The sequence below is a fragment of the Sinocyclocheilus grahami genome, unplaced genomic scaffold, assembly GCF_001515645.1.
Source record: "Sinocyclocheilus grahami isolate Dianchi unplaced genomic scaffold, SAMN03320097.WGS_v1.1 scaffold4.1, whole genome shotgun sequence".
Taxonomy (NCBI): domain Eukaryota; kingdom Metazoa; phylum Chordata; class Actinopteri; order Cypriniformes; family Cyprinidae; genus Sinocyclocheilus; species Sinocyclocheilus grahami.
Genome location: NW_015505183.1, coordinates 1782707 through 1800497, shown reverse-complemented (window position 1 = coordinate 1800497; position 17791 = coordinate 1782707). Strand labels below are relative to the sequence as shown.

General features: G+C 36.8%; 2 protein-coding genes across 2 annotated transcripts in view; one reads left to right on the top strand and one right to left on the bottom strand.

Annotated features, from left to right (window-relative positions):
- Positions 1-4005, bottom strand: part of ythdf2 (YTH N6-methyladenosine RNA binding protein F2) — a 12249-nt gene extending 8244 nt beyond the window's left edge. Inside the window, exons 1-3 of the mRNA XM_016268425.1 lie at positions 3730-4005; positions 3539-3563; positions 1855-1934 (exon numbers count right to left, since the gene is read on the bottom strand). Coding sequence (XP_016123911.1) covers positions 1855-1934; positions 3539-3563; positions 3730-3756 — 132 coding nt within the window. The 5' untranslated portion in view covers positions 3757-4005. The remainder of the gene's footprint in view (positions 1-1854; positions 1935-3538; positions 3564-3729) is intronic.
- An 11097-nt stretch (positions 4006-15102) lies between these two features.
- vgll2b (vestigial-like family member 2b) overlaps positions 15103-17791 on the top strand; it is a 9446-nt gene continuing 6757 nt past the window's right edge. The window contains exons 1-2 of the mRNA XM_016269736.1: positions 15103-15372; positions 16308-16635. Coding sequence (XP_016125222.1) covers positions 15286-15372; positions 16308-16635 — 415 coding nt within the window. The 5' untranslated portion in view covers positions 15103-15285. The remainder of the gene's footprint in view (positions 15373-16307; positions 16636-17791) is intronic.

The window sequence follows — 17791 nt, the reverse complement described above, 5'->3', positions numbered from 1 at the left end:
TTTGCAGTAAATATGAACATGGATTGACACGAAAATGTAGTAATTACACCATAAGTGCATATTATTAAAGTCTACTGTGTTTCACAGTCAACACATATGGCTTTTTGGCTAGGTTTAAAGTGAAAGAGCACTTTTAAATAAGGCAATAATAGATGGCACTTGTGGAGGTAGAAAAACAAAGTTCTTTATGAACCGCATAGATTGCTTGTAATAAAGATTTAAATAAAAAAGGAAAGGCAGTAGAGCTGACTATTTGTCAAAGGTAAGTTTGTGATAACGTAAGAAAAGTAGTTTAAATGTTTTGCCACTTGCTTGAACAACTTAATATATAAATCTAGAAGTAAATGCAAAAGTAAAAAGCATTGAACAATGTGTTGCTTATATTTATTGTTTAAACATGTCTGTTAAAGATTGTATTACTGTACTGTGTAAAAAAATAAAAATTGCAATGCTGAAAAAAACATTTTCAGTGACGATGTTTGGATTTGAAATCAAAATAATGGATAAATGTGTTTGTGGTAAACAGCCATGGATCAGTAGCGGACTCTTCTGTGAAAGCACAGACCGTGCTGCTTCCCCCCTCACAAGAGTCGCCTAAGAAGGGAATCCCCCCCACCATTTTCAAAAATGAAATTCAGGCCCTGAATAAATGTCTAAAAATCCTGATTGGAGTATCACTATAAATAGTTATAAATGATAAAAACAAGACTTTAAAAAGATCGGTATCGGCAGATACTGCTTTCTGTGATCCTGATCGGAGCACCCCTACTGCCAACTATAGTGTACTGAAACTGTGTACTAAAAGACCTCCTCTGACATGTTGAGTGCTGGGAAGAGAGCTTTGAGAAAATCGTTTGGGACTGGTCATGGACCGGGCCCCCCCCTGAAAAAAACATTTTCAGTGACGACGTTTGGATTTGAAATCAAAATAATGGATAAATGTGTTTGTGGTAAACAGCCATGGATCAGTAGCGGACTCTTCTGTGAAAGCACAGACCGTGCTGCTTCCCCCCTCACAAGAGTCGCCTAAGAAGGGAATCCCCCCCACCATTTTCAAAAATGAAATTCAGGCCCTGAATAAATGTCTAAAAATCCTGATTGGAGTATCACTATAAATAGTTATAAATGATAAAAACAAGACTTTAAAAAGATCGGTATCGGCAGATACTGCTTTCTGTGATCCTGATCGGAGGGGACTGGTCATGGACCGGGCCCCCCCCTCCAGGCACACAGCCTGCTCATATTTTCAACACCAGCAATCAGCTTTGTGAGGGCAACAGTGGCACAGATTCCCCACAAAAGATCCCAGCATTCCTTTGACGGGGTGAATACTAGACCCTTTATTCATCCGTGTCCCATTTTCCTCAGAAGACATCCTTTGCCAGAACACCCATTATTTCAGCATGTATTAGCATTAGGATTGACAAATTGGAGATTTTTTCATTTGAATGAAATTACAGAATGTCTTCACAGGAGCATAAACTTAATTATTGCTAATTATTTCATTCTTTAATCACCTTTCATCACTTCCTGGTAAACAGCTGCTCTGCATTTTGCGCAATTTCCTATGACTCATCAACATGCAATACAATTTAGACAGCAAATAAATATCTATGTCAATATGTATGATGGATGACTTAACTAAGTCCACACACCTCTTTAAACAACTCTCATACAGTCTTTGGCTCCAGCATAGAGTGCCATAGTGACACCCTAATAAGAAAACAAAGCCCAGAGACCAGGATGCAATTACAGGCCATAATCAATCCTCAAGAGAGTAAGCAACAAAAACAATTGCCCTGCTCTTTGTCTCTATGGGTTCCTTCTTTTGTTCAGCTCTGAAACAAGACCTACCTGTCTGGGCTGAGCGTTCAGGTAAGGCTCGAACTCATCATCGTTCAAAGTATCCTTTTGGGTAACAGCTCCGTTTTGCACTGGAAAGCAAAAGATACAGAACGTTAGAGAACATAATCAGTTTATTTTTACTTGTCTTTTTTTCAAAAAAAAAAAAGAAGAAAAAAAAGCGACGCGATAGTTGTAATATTAGGCCAAAGGTTTTATCCAGGAATTTTTCAGCTTATGGGTGCTTCCCAAGGCACAAAACCAGAAGTCATGGTGCATTTAAGTACCTCAGGGATGTTTGTATTTATAAATTGGGAAGTCCTAATTACAACGCCAAGTGTATTCAAATCCCTTTGGTAGGCGCGAGATGCCTATTAAACTTTCAACAAAATATAGTTTTGTTTTTAGTTTTTTTTTAACTCTACTTCTACAAAATGAATTAAATGTGCACCAGGTGTGTTTTGGTATGTTTTTAAATCAATTTAGGAAGTACAACAACATTGCACAAACAACTTAGCTAGTTTTATTGCACAAAAAAAAAAACACATGAACAAATTTACCATTAGCCACAGATGCTGTACCCATTGTCTACCATGTTCAACTCAAAAACTTGAGGCTCAAAGAAAATCCCATGTTTCCCAATCATAATTATGACCTTGGTGGTCAACTTCTTTTCGACATGACTTGAACACACCATCAGATCAATGCACCTGCTGCTGAGATCAACATGTACATGAATCACTGAATATCACAACTTAAATTTCTAAGAAATAGCTTGACTCAAACAGAAGGCATCTCATCTTAAACAGAAAATAGAATCTGACAAACTTTTCAGTCAGACACTTTATTTTACTGAAGTGTCAGATGTTCATTCATCACAGCCAAATTTATTTGAACATCAGAAATCAGCCAATAATCTGAGCTTCATACTAGTTTATTCATTGTCAATCCAACACTGTAGTCTTAAATATCAAAGTTTAATGTTTATTCTATTGAAGTTAACTTACACATTATATAGTAATCGTTTTATTAAGCTTATACTGGCCCCGTTTTATTATTTCCCCAGCTTTTGTCACTTCGTGCCTGTTAATAGTGTCTTTAATTAATACTGTAAGCCAAACAATGTCAGTAAAGCACTTCTATTAATTGCAAATGGACTAAAATAAAAATAAATAAAAAGCTCTCACATCTTATCCACGTGGTCACATGCACTGATTCAACACGCAACTGGAATGTGAAAGATTGATACACTACTGAGTGTGGTGCTGAAAATCCCCTCAACAGGTTCCTCTTGGCAGCGTTTAGACGCCCGCCTCTTGGCCACCGTTACAGATGATGATTTTAAGTTTAAGGGAGATATCTTCAGCACTAAACTGGAAGAAAACGCCCCAAAACAGCATTCAAGCAGAGTGTAGGTGGGTGTTTAGGTGCTTGAGTGTCACGCGTTCAGCTGTACCTCGGCCTCACTACTGTGCTAGGCGGCTAACTAGCGTGGGCTCCAAACAAGCTCCCCTTACATATGAGAAACTAAAACCAACCCGATTCTCTACTAGAAGACCATTTGTCTTTTAATTCCGCGTGGGATTGTTTTAATAAGGTTTAACGGTTGAAATAATAGGGAATCGGTATGAACACTCGGCCTGCTAACAGCAGCACCAACACGAGACTTATAACAGCACAGCAGCACTTCACCTACCTTTGTTTGTTTGGCCTTTCGGTCTCTGGATTGGGTCCAGGTGATTCATGAAGGAGTGAGTTTGGAGAGGAAAGAGGGAGAATAAATGAAGGTTTATATGAAGCTCAGGCCTGAACTCGCGTTGCGAGAGAGAAAAAAACCCCCGCTCCGACGCCACTTCTGCTCAATGTTCACAAAGTGCCGCTGTTTACCTGCTCCAGAAGGCTGCTGGCTGACATTTCTCTCTCCCCGGAGCCTGCGCGTTTGTTTGCGGGTTAAAGTCAACGGGAAATGAGTGTGTTTTTAGAGTCTTTACACCCGTCTCTCTCTCTTTCTCTCTTTCTCTATTTCTATTTCTCTCTCTCTCTCTCTCTCTCTCTCTCTCGCTACAGCTGCAGATCAGAAACACAATGGCGGGCTGCAGTTCCTCCACACTTCAACATGGCCGAGCGGCCGTCACACGTTTATTCACGGCGGTACAGCGCCACCCTACGGCTGGGAGGAGGAGGATGAATAGGTGTGTGATGGGGAATCTCCATCTGATATTTAGACAGTTATAAATATGCTTTAGTAGTAGTACTCGTTCTTTATTGCGGTGCTACGCATAAAAATGTGTTTTTCCTTTTATACACTAAATTGTTTTTATATCCCGATCATTAATATCTAATATTTATAAAACATATGTTTTATATACATTTATAAACATGTTTTAGATGCACGTTCCTCACAGCGTTGCTAGGCATAAAATAAATTATATATTACATATAGTCATATATAATCTTTATAATACATAATTGTAAAATATATACAAATAAAAAATAATATAAGTTAATTTTCTAAATCCCCTGTTAGTTTTTCTTCTTCTTCTTCCTCCATTATTATTATTATTATTATTAAGCCAATTCCTTAACATCATCTAGGAAGAAACACCATTCTGATGAGAAAAAAAACAACTGCAAACACATCTGGATGTATTGGGTAGATTTGATGAATTCTGTGGTATTTGCTTGTTTGTCTCAGTTTAAAAATATCATCCTGAAATTGAAGAGCTTGGTATGTTATCATCAACATTTTAAAAAATGGCTAAAATATCCAACTTATCTGATATAAAAAAAATTGACACCCTTGTGTAAGTTATCTCTCACTGTGCTTACTTTATTTATATCTTGTTATGAACAGGAATTAAGAAAAAGATAAATAAAACCTGCCCATTTTTGTGTTAATATAATGACTTTATATTGTATTTGTTTGCTGTGTTTTATGAACTACTGCATGAGAGCCCCAGTAGAAATAATATCTGCACTGTCACTTGTAGGCCACTAGATGTCATTATTATGCAGCAAATTGATATGAGTCAGTCCATTGGCCAATACAATATGGAATGCCATCCCTGCCATAATTAGAAATAAATAAATGTGCAAAGAAATGTAAAAAAAAGCAAATATAAATAAATACATAAATATACACATTTTATTTCCTTATTTATGTATTTTTCCCCATATTTATGTATTTTTTCCTTTTATTTATTTATACATTTATATATTTCCACTTTTATTTATTTTCACATTTATGTATTTATTTACATATTTATTTATTTATTTCCACATGCATTTATTTCTACATTTATTTATTCATACATTTCTTTGTCCGTAGGGTAATGAGTAGGGCTGGGTTTTGACACAAATTTCACGATTCGATTCGATTCTCATTCACAAGCTTTCGATTCGATTCGATTCGATTACCGATTCGATTCAATTCAGTATCGATTATTTTGGATATATATCAGGTACAGTACTTGCCAAATTTTCTCAAGAAAAAAAAATCTCTCAACTAATGCTGTAACATATACATGAGAGTCAGTTGGTACTACATTACTATAATATTGAAGGTTAAAATGAACTGATTTGTAAGCTATAGCATACAACTGTTAAAATTACACAATTAAGTTTTTAAAATAATAAAGTTACAATTACATAATAATATTTCTACTTCAATTCGTTTTTTTTAAATATAAAAATTTAAATGATGGCTGTCATAAAAAATGTTGGATTTATTCAAACATAAATTAAACATTAGAACAGTAAAAATAATAATGAATATGTTATGTGGTGCATATATTTAGCAAAATACCCCTCTCTACAGTTTATTTTTCTATCCGACTAATGAGATTATGGTCACCGAATATGTTTTTTTTCTGAGGCAAATGTGACGTTACGTGACATTGTTTACAAGACGTTATATTGACTCTTTGCGTCTGAAACATTGATTGAGCGATTACATGAGACAGGATACAGATTGTAAAGTTGTACTCTTTCTTTTAACTTACTTCGGATATTTAGTCATTGTTATTTTGTGTTGAAACTTGTATTAATGTGGAGGAGATGATCAGTTCACATCACGTGCGCCTCGCGCTGCTGCGTCTGTTGAACTGAGGCTACAGCGATCTGTCACTCCACATTAAACAGCGCCAAAACAGCATTTATTGTCGAGCTTCATCTTTCAAAATAAATGTAAAGACAGTGGGAAAGGGGAACAGAGTGTGACAGGCACAGTGATGAAGCTGGTCTCTCTCTCTCTCTCTCTCTCACACACACACACACACACGATGCGCAAAACTCCGCATTTGAACAGTCAATAGCAAATACTTAAACTAATAACAAAACAGTAGCTGATTCAGAAGCGCCAGATTGTCATAGCAAAGTCAGAATGACCTCCTCTCCTAGGTTCACGAAACGGTCGTCCATAAAATGCATTGCTGTTCTGTTGTAAGTCATCTTAAAGATTCCTAAATGCATCTACTTCTGGAAGGCCAAATAAAGTGCTTTTGCTTTCGCCTAGAAACACCCAGCGTCTCCCTGACATGGCTGCTTCAACACTAACTGCGGTTACTGAAACCACGCCTTCTTTCTTTGCGTGCACATTTGGGCGGCATTATGCTAATATTTCCACATAGTGACCTAGATATGTGGGGGCGTGTTAGAACGAGCCGTTTTAGGGGGGCGTGGCAGAGTCTTAACTTTGATAAAGAATATCTCTTTGGTTTTGAGACTTTAGTCTTTGCAACTTCAGGGATCTTATCTATGCACAATCAGTTTGTAACACTCCAAAGAGAAAGGAAAACTTGAAAACGCATCATATGACCCCTTTAAGAATCGATATCGTTCCGTAAAAATGAGAATCGATTAATATCGAGATATCGATATTTTTTACCCAGCCCTAGTAATGAGGAGAGCGTGTTTTACCTCAGGAATAGCAATCGAGCCAGAGTAGGCGAGGAGTAAGCTTTGAGGCCACAGTGACACCTTGTGGTGCCCAAACGAAGTACAAGAAGTGTAACCTACAAGCCTGTTTATAGTGTGGGATGAATGATTTAGATGGGCAATATGGCCAAAATCTTATATCACGGGTTATTATTTCAATTTCACATGGGGGGTTGTTTCGGCTGGGAAGCTTCTGTGATCATGTGCATTTGCTGAAGCTCGCGAAAGCGTGCAATTGCTTTCTTATTGCGCGCTGTTTTTTTTAGGTTTGCATGTTTCAAGTCATGGCCTAATGGTTAGAGATCTTCCACCTTCAATACCATGACTGAGGTGCCCTTGAGCAAGGCACTGAACCCCCAACTGCTCCCCGGGCGCAAAAAATGGCTGCCCACTACTCCGGGTGTGTATTCACGGTGTGTGTATGTTCACTGCTGTGTGTGTGCACTTTGGATGGGATAAACGCAGAGCACTAATTCCGAGTATGGAACCATACTTGGCCACATGTCACGTCACTATAAAGCTTCGGGATAAAAGGAGGCATCAGTTACTGTAGAAGATTTGTGCCTCACACCACTTCCCGTGTGGTCACCGCATCAACTAATTATAATGGGTTCTCTTGGTGTAGATGCTTTAGATACGGATTAATCCAACGCTCTATCGCAACCAATTCCTACGTATTTTACGAGATGGCTAATTCGTACGAATTCGTACGACTTCACTCTAATGATTTTGTACGATTTGTCTAGACCCCAGTGACGGGTAGGTTTAGGGGCGGGGTTAGGTGTAGGTCATTCGTACAAATTCATACGAATTGTGAGATCGGGCTGATTAATCACACGTCTTAAGCCAGGCTCACACTATGCAATTTTTAAAAAGTCCTTTAGGATTGTACTTGTCAGACTGTACGAACATGATGATCATGTCACACTGTGGGATCTCAGTTGTTTTTAATGTCAGACTGTACGACAGTCAAGACGTGTAAAAAATGGGTGCGTGCAAGAAAACTTGTCTGGAGTTTTACATTATCAACCCATACATGTCCAGTGACTGCGAGCTGCATTGCACGCAGGGCTGTAATGTTGGCTATCATTAAAAGTATATGAATGGCGGCATTAAATAGAATGACTTCTATTTAAGAAGAATAGTGTAAGCAGCACTACACACCCACATGAAAACAGCAGCGCAACCGGTGTTTATCATAGCAAAGGCAACGTATTTTATGAATTTCGTGAGCGGAGGATGAGAGCGCCGGAGTTTATGCGGTTAGAAGAAATCTCTAGCATTAATTCTGATTAAGGCTTGTCTTGAAAAATGAAGACAGTTTGACGTTCGTCGTAGGAGAAGTCACACTGCAGGACTGTGCGCCAAATCTTCTGACACTGCCAGAATTTCGTCAGAGGTCAAATTTGATCACAACGGCCATTAATCGGCTGTCGGTGAACATGTCAAACTAACGATCAAAGACTACAGATTTTAGCCTAGGATTATTTGTGATTTATGATTTTTTTTAATGAAAATTTCATTTGATAGAATAGCTAGGGTATTCATTATGTTTGTATATTGCTTATGACGAAAATTCATTAGCCTAGCCTATTTGTTATGAAGCTGATTTCAAATTCTTCATAAAAAATTTTAAGAAGAAGTTAAAAGTTAAGAAATAATGAAATTATCCTGTAGGCTATAGATCTATAGGCTAATTTTCTTAACTTTTATTAGACTGCAGATCGGAAAAAAATAATTATTGATAATCTTTAAAATGTGAGAAATCAATAACAATAACAATAGCTGCCTAACCTCTCTCTCGTTCTCAATTTTTACAAAAACTGTACAACTGTACTATTAAAGCAGTGCAAACTAGATGAATAAAAACAGTGAGTAAACATATAGTAAAAATACAAGCGTAAAATAAAAAAGCTGAGTAAAATTAGAAAATAATTCACAAATATAATAAAATCGAATAACACTTTTTTGCTAATACATTTTTTTAAATCAAACGTTGTATTTCATAATATCATTTAAAGAACTGAGCCTGTGACCTGCACATGAACAAAAAAAAGGAACAGTTGTGTTTTATTAACATTAAAAAAGATTAATAGCCTAAATACTGTAACAACTGTACTGCTCACTGTTAATGTTATTTAATGCATTAAATAACAGTAACTAATGAGACCTATTCTGAAGTCTTACCGACTAATTTCTTCTTTATATCAGCGGAAGCCAACAAAATAATGCTAAATATACCACTAATAATAATAAACATATGCACAAGGCAGATCACTTAGTCAGTGATCTCTCTTGCACACACACACACACACACACACACACACACATGCACATGAACCTGTTAAAACCTGCAAGGAATGACATGAATGAACGACCAATTAAGATGGTGTCTATACTGTTTACTGAATGTGTATTGATCCAATTTGTGAGTCTCAGACTGTGTCAGAACAACTCATTAGTAGCTCTATCTCACCTTGTAATTTATTTAAAAGATGTGAGACCTGTGCTCTATAACCTTTCAAGCTTCAGTCTTGGCCTGTTACTTGCTTTTAAAGCCCAGTGTCAGATATAGATTACTCTGATGGAAAAACGGCGTGTGGTCTAATGAATTCCTTATAGTGTAAGTAATTAGCTTTCTGGTTCATTTTGTTTTAATATAGCATTTGATGTGTATACTTTGAATGTTGTGGAAGGATGTGTTCAGTTATACAATTAGTTATACTTAAACTTTTTTATCTTTTATTTTTAGAACTGAAGAAAAAGTGAAATGTCTTTGTCAGATTTTAGGGTTTGTTGTAGATAGGAGACATGGGTCCCATTAACTGAAACTTAATGACCATGAAAAAAGGAAGAAAAGGGCAGTTGTTAGTTTCACAATGACACATTCATGTCATTTTTAGTCACATTTGCGATTCCTGGCACAATGTTCTGATACAAATTTTCAGTAACACTTGTCCTTCCTTATTGCACATTAGATGTACTTACTATAGTAATAACAGTAAATTATGAATAATTATATGCAACAAATCCTAAACCAAACCCTGATCCTAACCCATAATTAATATTACTCAGTAATTAAATCTATAACTGCACTGTAAAAAGGACACTAAATGCATTATATTACTGATGTTTGTGAATAGTGGATATATTTCACAGGGTCTTGTTTTTAAACTCTCATAATAAAGAAAAAAACACTTTCCCCCACATTTACATAATTTCAAAGAAAAGACCACACATTCTATAATTTGTTGAAGATGTAAAAATTCCAACATCTGTCTGTGATGTCATAACAGCTCTGCACTGCTGCATGTGACAGGTCAATGACGGGTGAATTTTATATTTAAAATGGATGGCACTGATCTGAGTAGAGTGTCCCGCACTGAGATTGCACAGGGGTGACGTTAGTGTCCTCTCAGTTCCAGAGTCCTGTGAGAAATAAGAGATGGAAAACGATTGGATAAAGTATTTGGTTTGAGTTGTGCAGTTGGTAGGGCAATGACCTTGTTAGCATGGAGACAGGTTTTATTTTACAGAATAAAATAGTCAACAATTACAGACACTTGATTCTAAAGTCATTTGTATATTCTTGTATAATTTTACATAGATTTTCCATGTGGAAGCCTGGTTGATTACCTGTATAAAGCATTTTTTCCCCTAGACCTTTTCTGATTGGCTAGCTGTTGTAACTGAGGGCAGATCTGTCAGTTTACTGGCCAATAAAAATAGCTGTGAACTCTATGATGTCACCACTGAATAAATCACTTTGAATATGAAATGGCAACAAGGAAGAATTCCCACAATTCAAAGCAATACAGCAGCACATTCATGTAGAACCAGTAAAACAGAATTCCCTAAATAGACTACATAACAACATATTTATGCTGAACTGATCCAAGTGCATGTAAAAAATTGATTCCAGATTGTAACAGAAATAATAAAAAAAGAGAAATATTTAAAAACAAAACTAAAAGTGTTTCAGGTAAATTCAGGGAACATTGCGGGAAGCAAAAAGCCACAATGAAGTATTGGAGAGCACTGAAACATTTGGTGGAACTGCCCTTTAACATGAATTGTGCATGTGATTGTCTTATAGCATGCAGAATGAACTCATCTGTGTTCCTGGCATTCTGAGGCACCAACACCATCTGACTGCAGCCGAGTAAATCATCGCTGTTGGAGCATGTGACGCTACAGCTTTGTAACCGCATCTCCACTTCAATCAGTTCAGTTTCTTTCTTTCTTTCTTTTTTTCTTTCTTTCTTTCTTTCTTTCTTTCTTTCTTTCTTTCTTTCTTTCTTTCTTTCTTCCGTTCTCTGGGGACAGTAGTGCCCTCCTTTGCTTGTGGGACAGGAATGTTCAACAGCAGGGTGACAATCTCCTGCTAGCCCTTTACAAACACGCACACATATACACCGAGGATGACATCAGCTGCTTGTCTACATCGCTGGGACACTCCAGGCTGCCAAAGAGGGAATGTAGCACCCGTCAGTTACTTCAGCCATGTTGCTTGTTCACGTACTATCCATACTGAGTGGGTTAGCTTTTAATAAACAGGCCCAAGGAGAAAGTATCCCCATTTGATGGAGAAAAAGGCTACCGAGAGAGAGGAGGACAGTGCATTTGTTGGGGACAATTAAGTGTAAAACTGGCCAGCTTTGTTTCATATATAATAATATAATTAATATAATATTATATTATATAATTAATTTTAAAGATAGTAATTAATCTATATGGTAATTCATCTATTCCCCTGCTAAAAAAAAAAAAAAAAAATATATATATATATATATATATAAATAATAATCAAATATGATCCTTTGAGTTAAAAGTCAATAAAAGGTTTATTGTGTTAAAGATTATAATTCATATTTTCCCCTTCATTAAAAATAACATAAAATAAAAAATTAAGTAAAATAATAAAAATAATACGAAATAAAGGAATAAAATAAAACGCTAAAATTAAATAAATAAAATAATGATCCTATGGTTTTACAAACAATGCTGGCCTTTCCAAAGCAAAGAATGGCCTTGCTTAAGGAGTCATACTGAACCCCAAATCGAGCTCAAATTCATCTAATTGCAGTAGTTTAATTGTGATAAGACACGGCAAGGGAAAAATCGAACATACTGTAATTGGACATGCAGGGATGATCTCGTTCAGTGTGAAAGCAGATTTGTTAAGCTTGAGATAATCTTAGATGACAATCAAGCATCTTCAGTTCCTGCTCTTAGCTCATGTAACACAGTTAAGTGTTTAGGGGCTAAAGTTAAACCAACATTCTAGAGCCCTGATTATAGTGTAGAATCAGACTGCTTGTGGCCTTTGTTGTGGTAACACCTTGTTGTGTGTGTGTGTGTGTGTGTGTGTGTGTAACCAGCCCTGACCCCTTTGGTGATGAGCCAGATTAGCTTAAAATCAGACCCTCACAGGATATGACCCCCTATGTAAATGAGTAAGTGTGCTAGCAGTAAGGAGAGCGTTTTGTATGTATTTTTTGGAATTACATTTTTTATTAGTTTTTTACTTGCAATATAAACCACCTTGTGCAATACAATGCTCCCTGCATCACAGATACATGTCAGTCAGGGTAATTATAGATAACTAAAACTAAAATCATTAAAAAATGTGTTACATTCATTTTTTAAAACAAGATTTTAAGATTTAAATGTATATGAAAGTATAAGTTAGAGTATATTTGAAAGATTTATTTTAAAAATAAATTTGAAAAAGTATATAAAAACATTTTAAATAATTATAAAATATAAATATTTGATTTAAAATTGTTTTAGAATTTTTTTGTATAGCATGTTACACTGTATTACATCAACGTCCTTAAAGTATTTTGTAACAAAATACTATCTGTACAAGAATCTGAATGTGTTCACAGAGTTCAGATAATTTTTTCCTTGTTAACTTAAATGTTGCAGAACAAGAACATGAAAAACTATCAATGGTTTTGTTATTATTTATTTTTTTATTGCACATATTTATATATTTACACAATCCTGCAGTATGTTGTATGTTACATGGTATTTTAACCCCTGTGATCACCTGACTGAGTTGTCAGTTTAGTTTTATGACTGGGAGATTTGGTCTAGCATGAAGGGTCTAAACCAAATAATGATGTAATCAATGTTTATTTTCTGCTTGTTCACAAATACAGACACACAAACATACAGTCTTAGGAAGAGGAGCCTGGACAGAGAATGAAACAGGAATAAAGAGAAATGGAGCTGGAAGGAAAGTGAAGGGAAGGGGGGCCATCTGTCCATCTCCTCTGTTCCCTAGTTTGGTCACTCAGAGCTCTACATCGGGGGTCATACGCTGGGGCTCAGAGATTGTGATACAGACTGGGCTAGACCTCACACACATACACATATAGTCATACAACCTGTTTTCTTAGTAATGACAAATGACTTACTGATCCAAAAAGGAGGGAGAGAGTGATATGTGTTACTGGGAAGACTTTGAGAGAGAGAGAGAGAGAGAGAGAGAGAGAGAGAGAGAGAGAGAGAGAGAGAGCAGTCGGTCATGGCCATTAATATAAATGGTTCATCCTACATGTGGTCATAGTGCAGAGTCTGTTTTAAACTCTGTGCTGCGTGTCATCAGGAGCAGCTGTCCGTCACGCTGAAGCTCTCAACCCCTTTCCCTGTGGTATTGCATCATTCCCCCTGTATCCCAAAAAAAACCCCACACCAGTGCGAGTAAAGTTTCACAGTATGCTTTAGCCGAGACAGACATTAGATTGGCAACAGCATGTCCATGACTGCAGAACACATTCAGATAACAAGTCTTTAAATGTGTGTAAAATGAGAGGTTAATGGTCCCAGACCTCCTGACCTCCAACAGGGAATAGTTAAGCATGTACTCATGACAGCAGTGCGGAGTTTGATCCAACTTTGTCTCAAGTGTCCATGTCTCTCATTCCCGTAAATGTACACCATAACAGTGCGAGTATATTGGCTGTGTTAAAACAAATCATTACGTTGCATTTGCATGAAGTACTGTAAGTGTTTTTTTTTAATTGATCATACACAGGAAATATCCAGTGCTTACTTTAGTAATGTATATGCGAATATACATGGGAACTGCTTAAACAATCGATAATATCTTGTATATGGTTACTTTTATATTAGTATTATAATTATTATAGAAGTAACCCTATACAAAATATTAATACCAATAATATATATATTAAAATAAATACATAAAAATAAATATTGTAATAAATAATAGTAAATAGTAAATAATGCAAGGGTGTATATATTATTTAAAAGCACTGATATTTCTGACACCTTACATGGCAGGAGTTGGTCTGAAACCAATTATATTAGACAGAGAGTTTATTGGTCAGTTGAAGCTGACATAGAGTTCTGGCACAAATCTCCTCGGTTCGACCCTGAGCAAACTCTTCAGAGACATTCCTCTCTGTTTAACACTGCTGGATGAAATTCTGCAAATATACCACACGATTCTCTTAACGTTCTAGAATGTCTGTCAGAAAACTCCTGGCAATCAAGGACCAATGTGAACATATTAATATCTGGGAGAATATCTGACACATTTAACAGAGCAGGATCTAGAGGAGGTTCCTTCTTGAAGAGAGCATTAACAGTTTTGATTTGGAATATTAATCTATAGTGTAACAGAGACAACATTAATGGATGTGTGTCTGACTGACCTCGTGTTTGTTTAACTGAAGGTGATAACGCGAGCTAGATTTCTATACCTCACACCCTTGTGCCACCCTGAGAATCAGCCAAATACCACCAATGTTCTTCTGCACAGCAAGTTAACAGGATGTTTACTACATGATGTTTTTTGAATGAATTTAAATGGAATAAAATAAATTATTGGAATTTATGATTAAATTTTTTTTTAATTAAGTATATTTTAAATATATAAATATAATTTTATAGTTTTATATATATATATATACACATACACACACACACACACACACACACACACACACACACACACACGCTACTTAAAATGTAAACTGACTTAGAATTACAACCAGCCATGCCTGTATACATTTTAAAGTTGTGCTATGGGGGGAAGAATGCAAAGTATTTATATTGCACATATTTAATCCAAAAAGGGGGTTTACAATTCCATCACGTAATTGCTTTAGGCATCAATCATGATAGATGAATGGGTAGTCCAAACCGGTAGCCCAAACATGCTCTGCATTGTGTGGATTACGCAGTTACATTTTCGAGGGTGGTCGGGGGTCTTGGTGTGGGGTGGGAGGGGTCGACATGTGAAGCTCTGTCTTGGGCGCATTCTGTGGTATAAACCAAACCACAGTTCCGCGAGCTCAGCTGTCAGGTGCGCGTCATCGTGTGCCACCGATCAGTCTCCGCGCGCTCTGCTTACTGACTCCGAGATGTTGCACGGTCCTACCTGACTTTTCTTAGCCGTTTCTCTGCTCCTGCACGTGAAACAGAGCTCGACAGTTCCGCTGCCTGCGAGCCGAGAGGAGCGAGCGGGTTATCATGAGTTGTCTGGATGTTATGTACCCGGCTTATGGTCATTACGCACCGTACGCGCACAAAGCTTCAGCGTTCATCAGCACTTTACCGGTAAGCAGGTTTTCGCGCAATGCAAATGGGAAATGCATATTTAAACTATAATTAAATTAAAAATGCAAGTGTGCAGTTTTACACTTTTTAATGTTTATGTCACGAATGTGTTTGCTCTGTGTGTGAGGTCTGTTAGAGCGGGGCAAGCTGTCACATTCAAGTGAATATTTCTTAGGTTCTGTATCGGCACAAACCTTTGATTCTCGGCCATCTAAAGCAGTCGAACATTTCCGTTATCACATAGAAATACAATTCAGTAAGATGCAGTTAATTGAACACGTTGACCTTTTGCGCGGGGCATGCTGTTACATTACATGGGGCAAGGTGATATTAAACCGTTTGCATGGATTTTTCAGCTACATTTAAACAGTAAAAAAGTAGGAAACAACAAATCAATTCATGAAATAGCAAAAATGTTGCAGGTAATGTAAAAAGTGTAAAAACAAGTGTTGTGGTCAACGAATATTGTGATTGATAAATTGCAAAAATAAATATAAAATAACTTTCACAACACAGGTGGTAACTGAATGTGTACTTGTGTAACTTTATTGTGTTTAAGTTTTTTATCCAACCAAATATTTTGGGGAAAAAATATGATAGTGTAATTTTGAAGATTCACAAAAAGTAATTCTAATTTAAGAGAGTTTAGAACAAGATGTTTGAAACCAACATACAAAACCACTGCTAGAGAAAACAAGCTTTGGTGTAAGGATTTTTGACACACAACTGTATAGTTACTGAGAATATGACAACTAGCCCTGGTCTTACCTGGTCAAATATATATTTTATAAATGATCGCAACTGTCATACACTCCTACACATACATTCATAATTACACGGTCAGATACATGCACATACACCCAAGCATACATAAATACGGACACAAACACAAACAGAATGTGTCGCAATGTCTTTCAGCTACTTCTTTTTCTTAGGCACCCCTTGGTCTGAGAAGCCCCTCGTCTCGCTGTAGGGATCCGATGGACAGCGTGGGGGCCCCGTGCTGCTCGGAGGGTGTCCTGGTTTCTGCCAAAAGTTCCAGCTCGGGGGGTCCGTCCCCATCACCGTATCCTTCAGCTGGACAGGTAGAGGAGGCTAGGAAGGACAAAGAGGTCAGGGAGGCAGAATACCTGAGCTCACGATGTGTCCTCTTCACCTATTACCAAGGGGACATTAGCAGCGTGGTGGACGAACACTTCTCCAGAGCTCTCAGCACCTACATGGAGGCCGAGGGTAAAAAGAGGCACAGTGATCCCAACACAGGTGAGAGTGCGGCAAAATCACCCATCAGTTTGAATGAAGACAGATGCAAGACACAGGCAAAAGAAAAGGAATTTAAAATCACTGCAAATCCTTTGCGTGCACAAATCTCAGCTAAGTGAACTCAGTGAGCTCAGTTGTACAATGCACTCAATCGAATCAAATCAAAAAATGAATTTAATGTATCTGAATGAAGCTGCTTATTAGAACAAAGTCATTGAGAAATGAAAGAACAATACATTTTTAAGGGACACTTCACCCCAAAATGAAAATGATGTCATTATTTAGTCATGTATTATTACCCTCAAGTCGTTCCAAACCAGTGCAACTTCTTTTCTTCTGCACACGTAAAACTAAAGGTTCTTGATTTGCATCATTGGTTCCATGAAGAACTTTTAACATCCACCTTTCCATTGCACAAAAGTTTCTTTATAGTGAAAAGAGGTTCAGATTATTAAAATATTCTTCACACTAAGAAATAATTTTTTCTTTAAAAAAAAAACTTTTCTCAACTGTTTTATTTTTATTTATATTTTTTTAAAGAAAGTTCTTTGGGGAACTCAACATTTTTCTGCTCTTGAATCAATATGAAAACACTCTTTTAGAATCACTATTTTGAGGAATTCAAAAGAAGACATTTTGAAGGATGTTTCAGCTGTTTGTATACATGCACAAAAAATGGTAACCTAAAAACAGTAACATCTAAATTAACTGGTTTTATTGAAGTCAAACATATTATCACTTTATATACATATATACATACATTTACATACAAACTACACACATACAAACAACACTAAATTTGATGGGTTCAATTAGATAACTCTTTAAGGTAACAATAGCAGGATATCACTTTTTACAGTGAAAGTCAGTGAGGCCCATAAGTTTCAAGCTACAAAAACAGTCTTCAAAGCTGAAACAGTCTTTAAAATATCTTTTGCCTTTTAAACAGTCTTTTAAACAGTCTTTAAAATATCTTTAAGGGGAAGTCGTGGCCTAATGGTTAGAGAGTCGGACTCATAACCCAAAGGTTGTGGGTTCGAGTCTCGTACCGGCAGGGCTTGTAGGTGGGGGGAGTGAATGTACAGCACTCTCTCCCACCTTCAATACCATGACTGAGGTACCCTTGAGCAAGGCACCGAACCCCCAACTGCTCCCC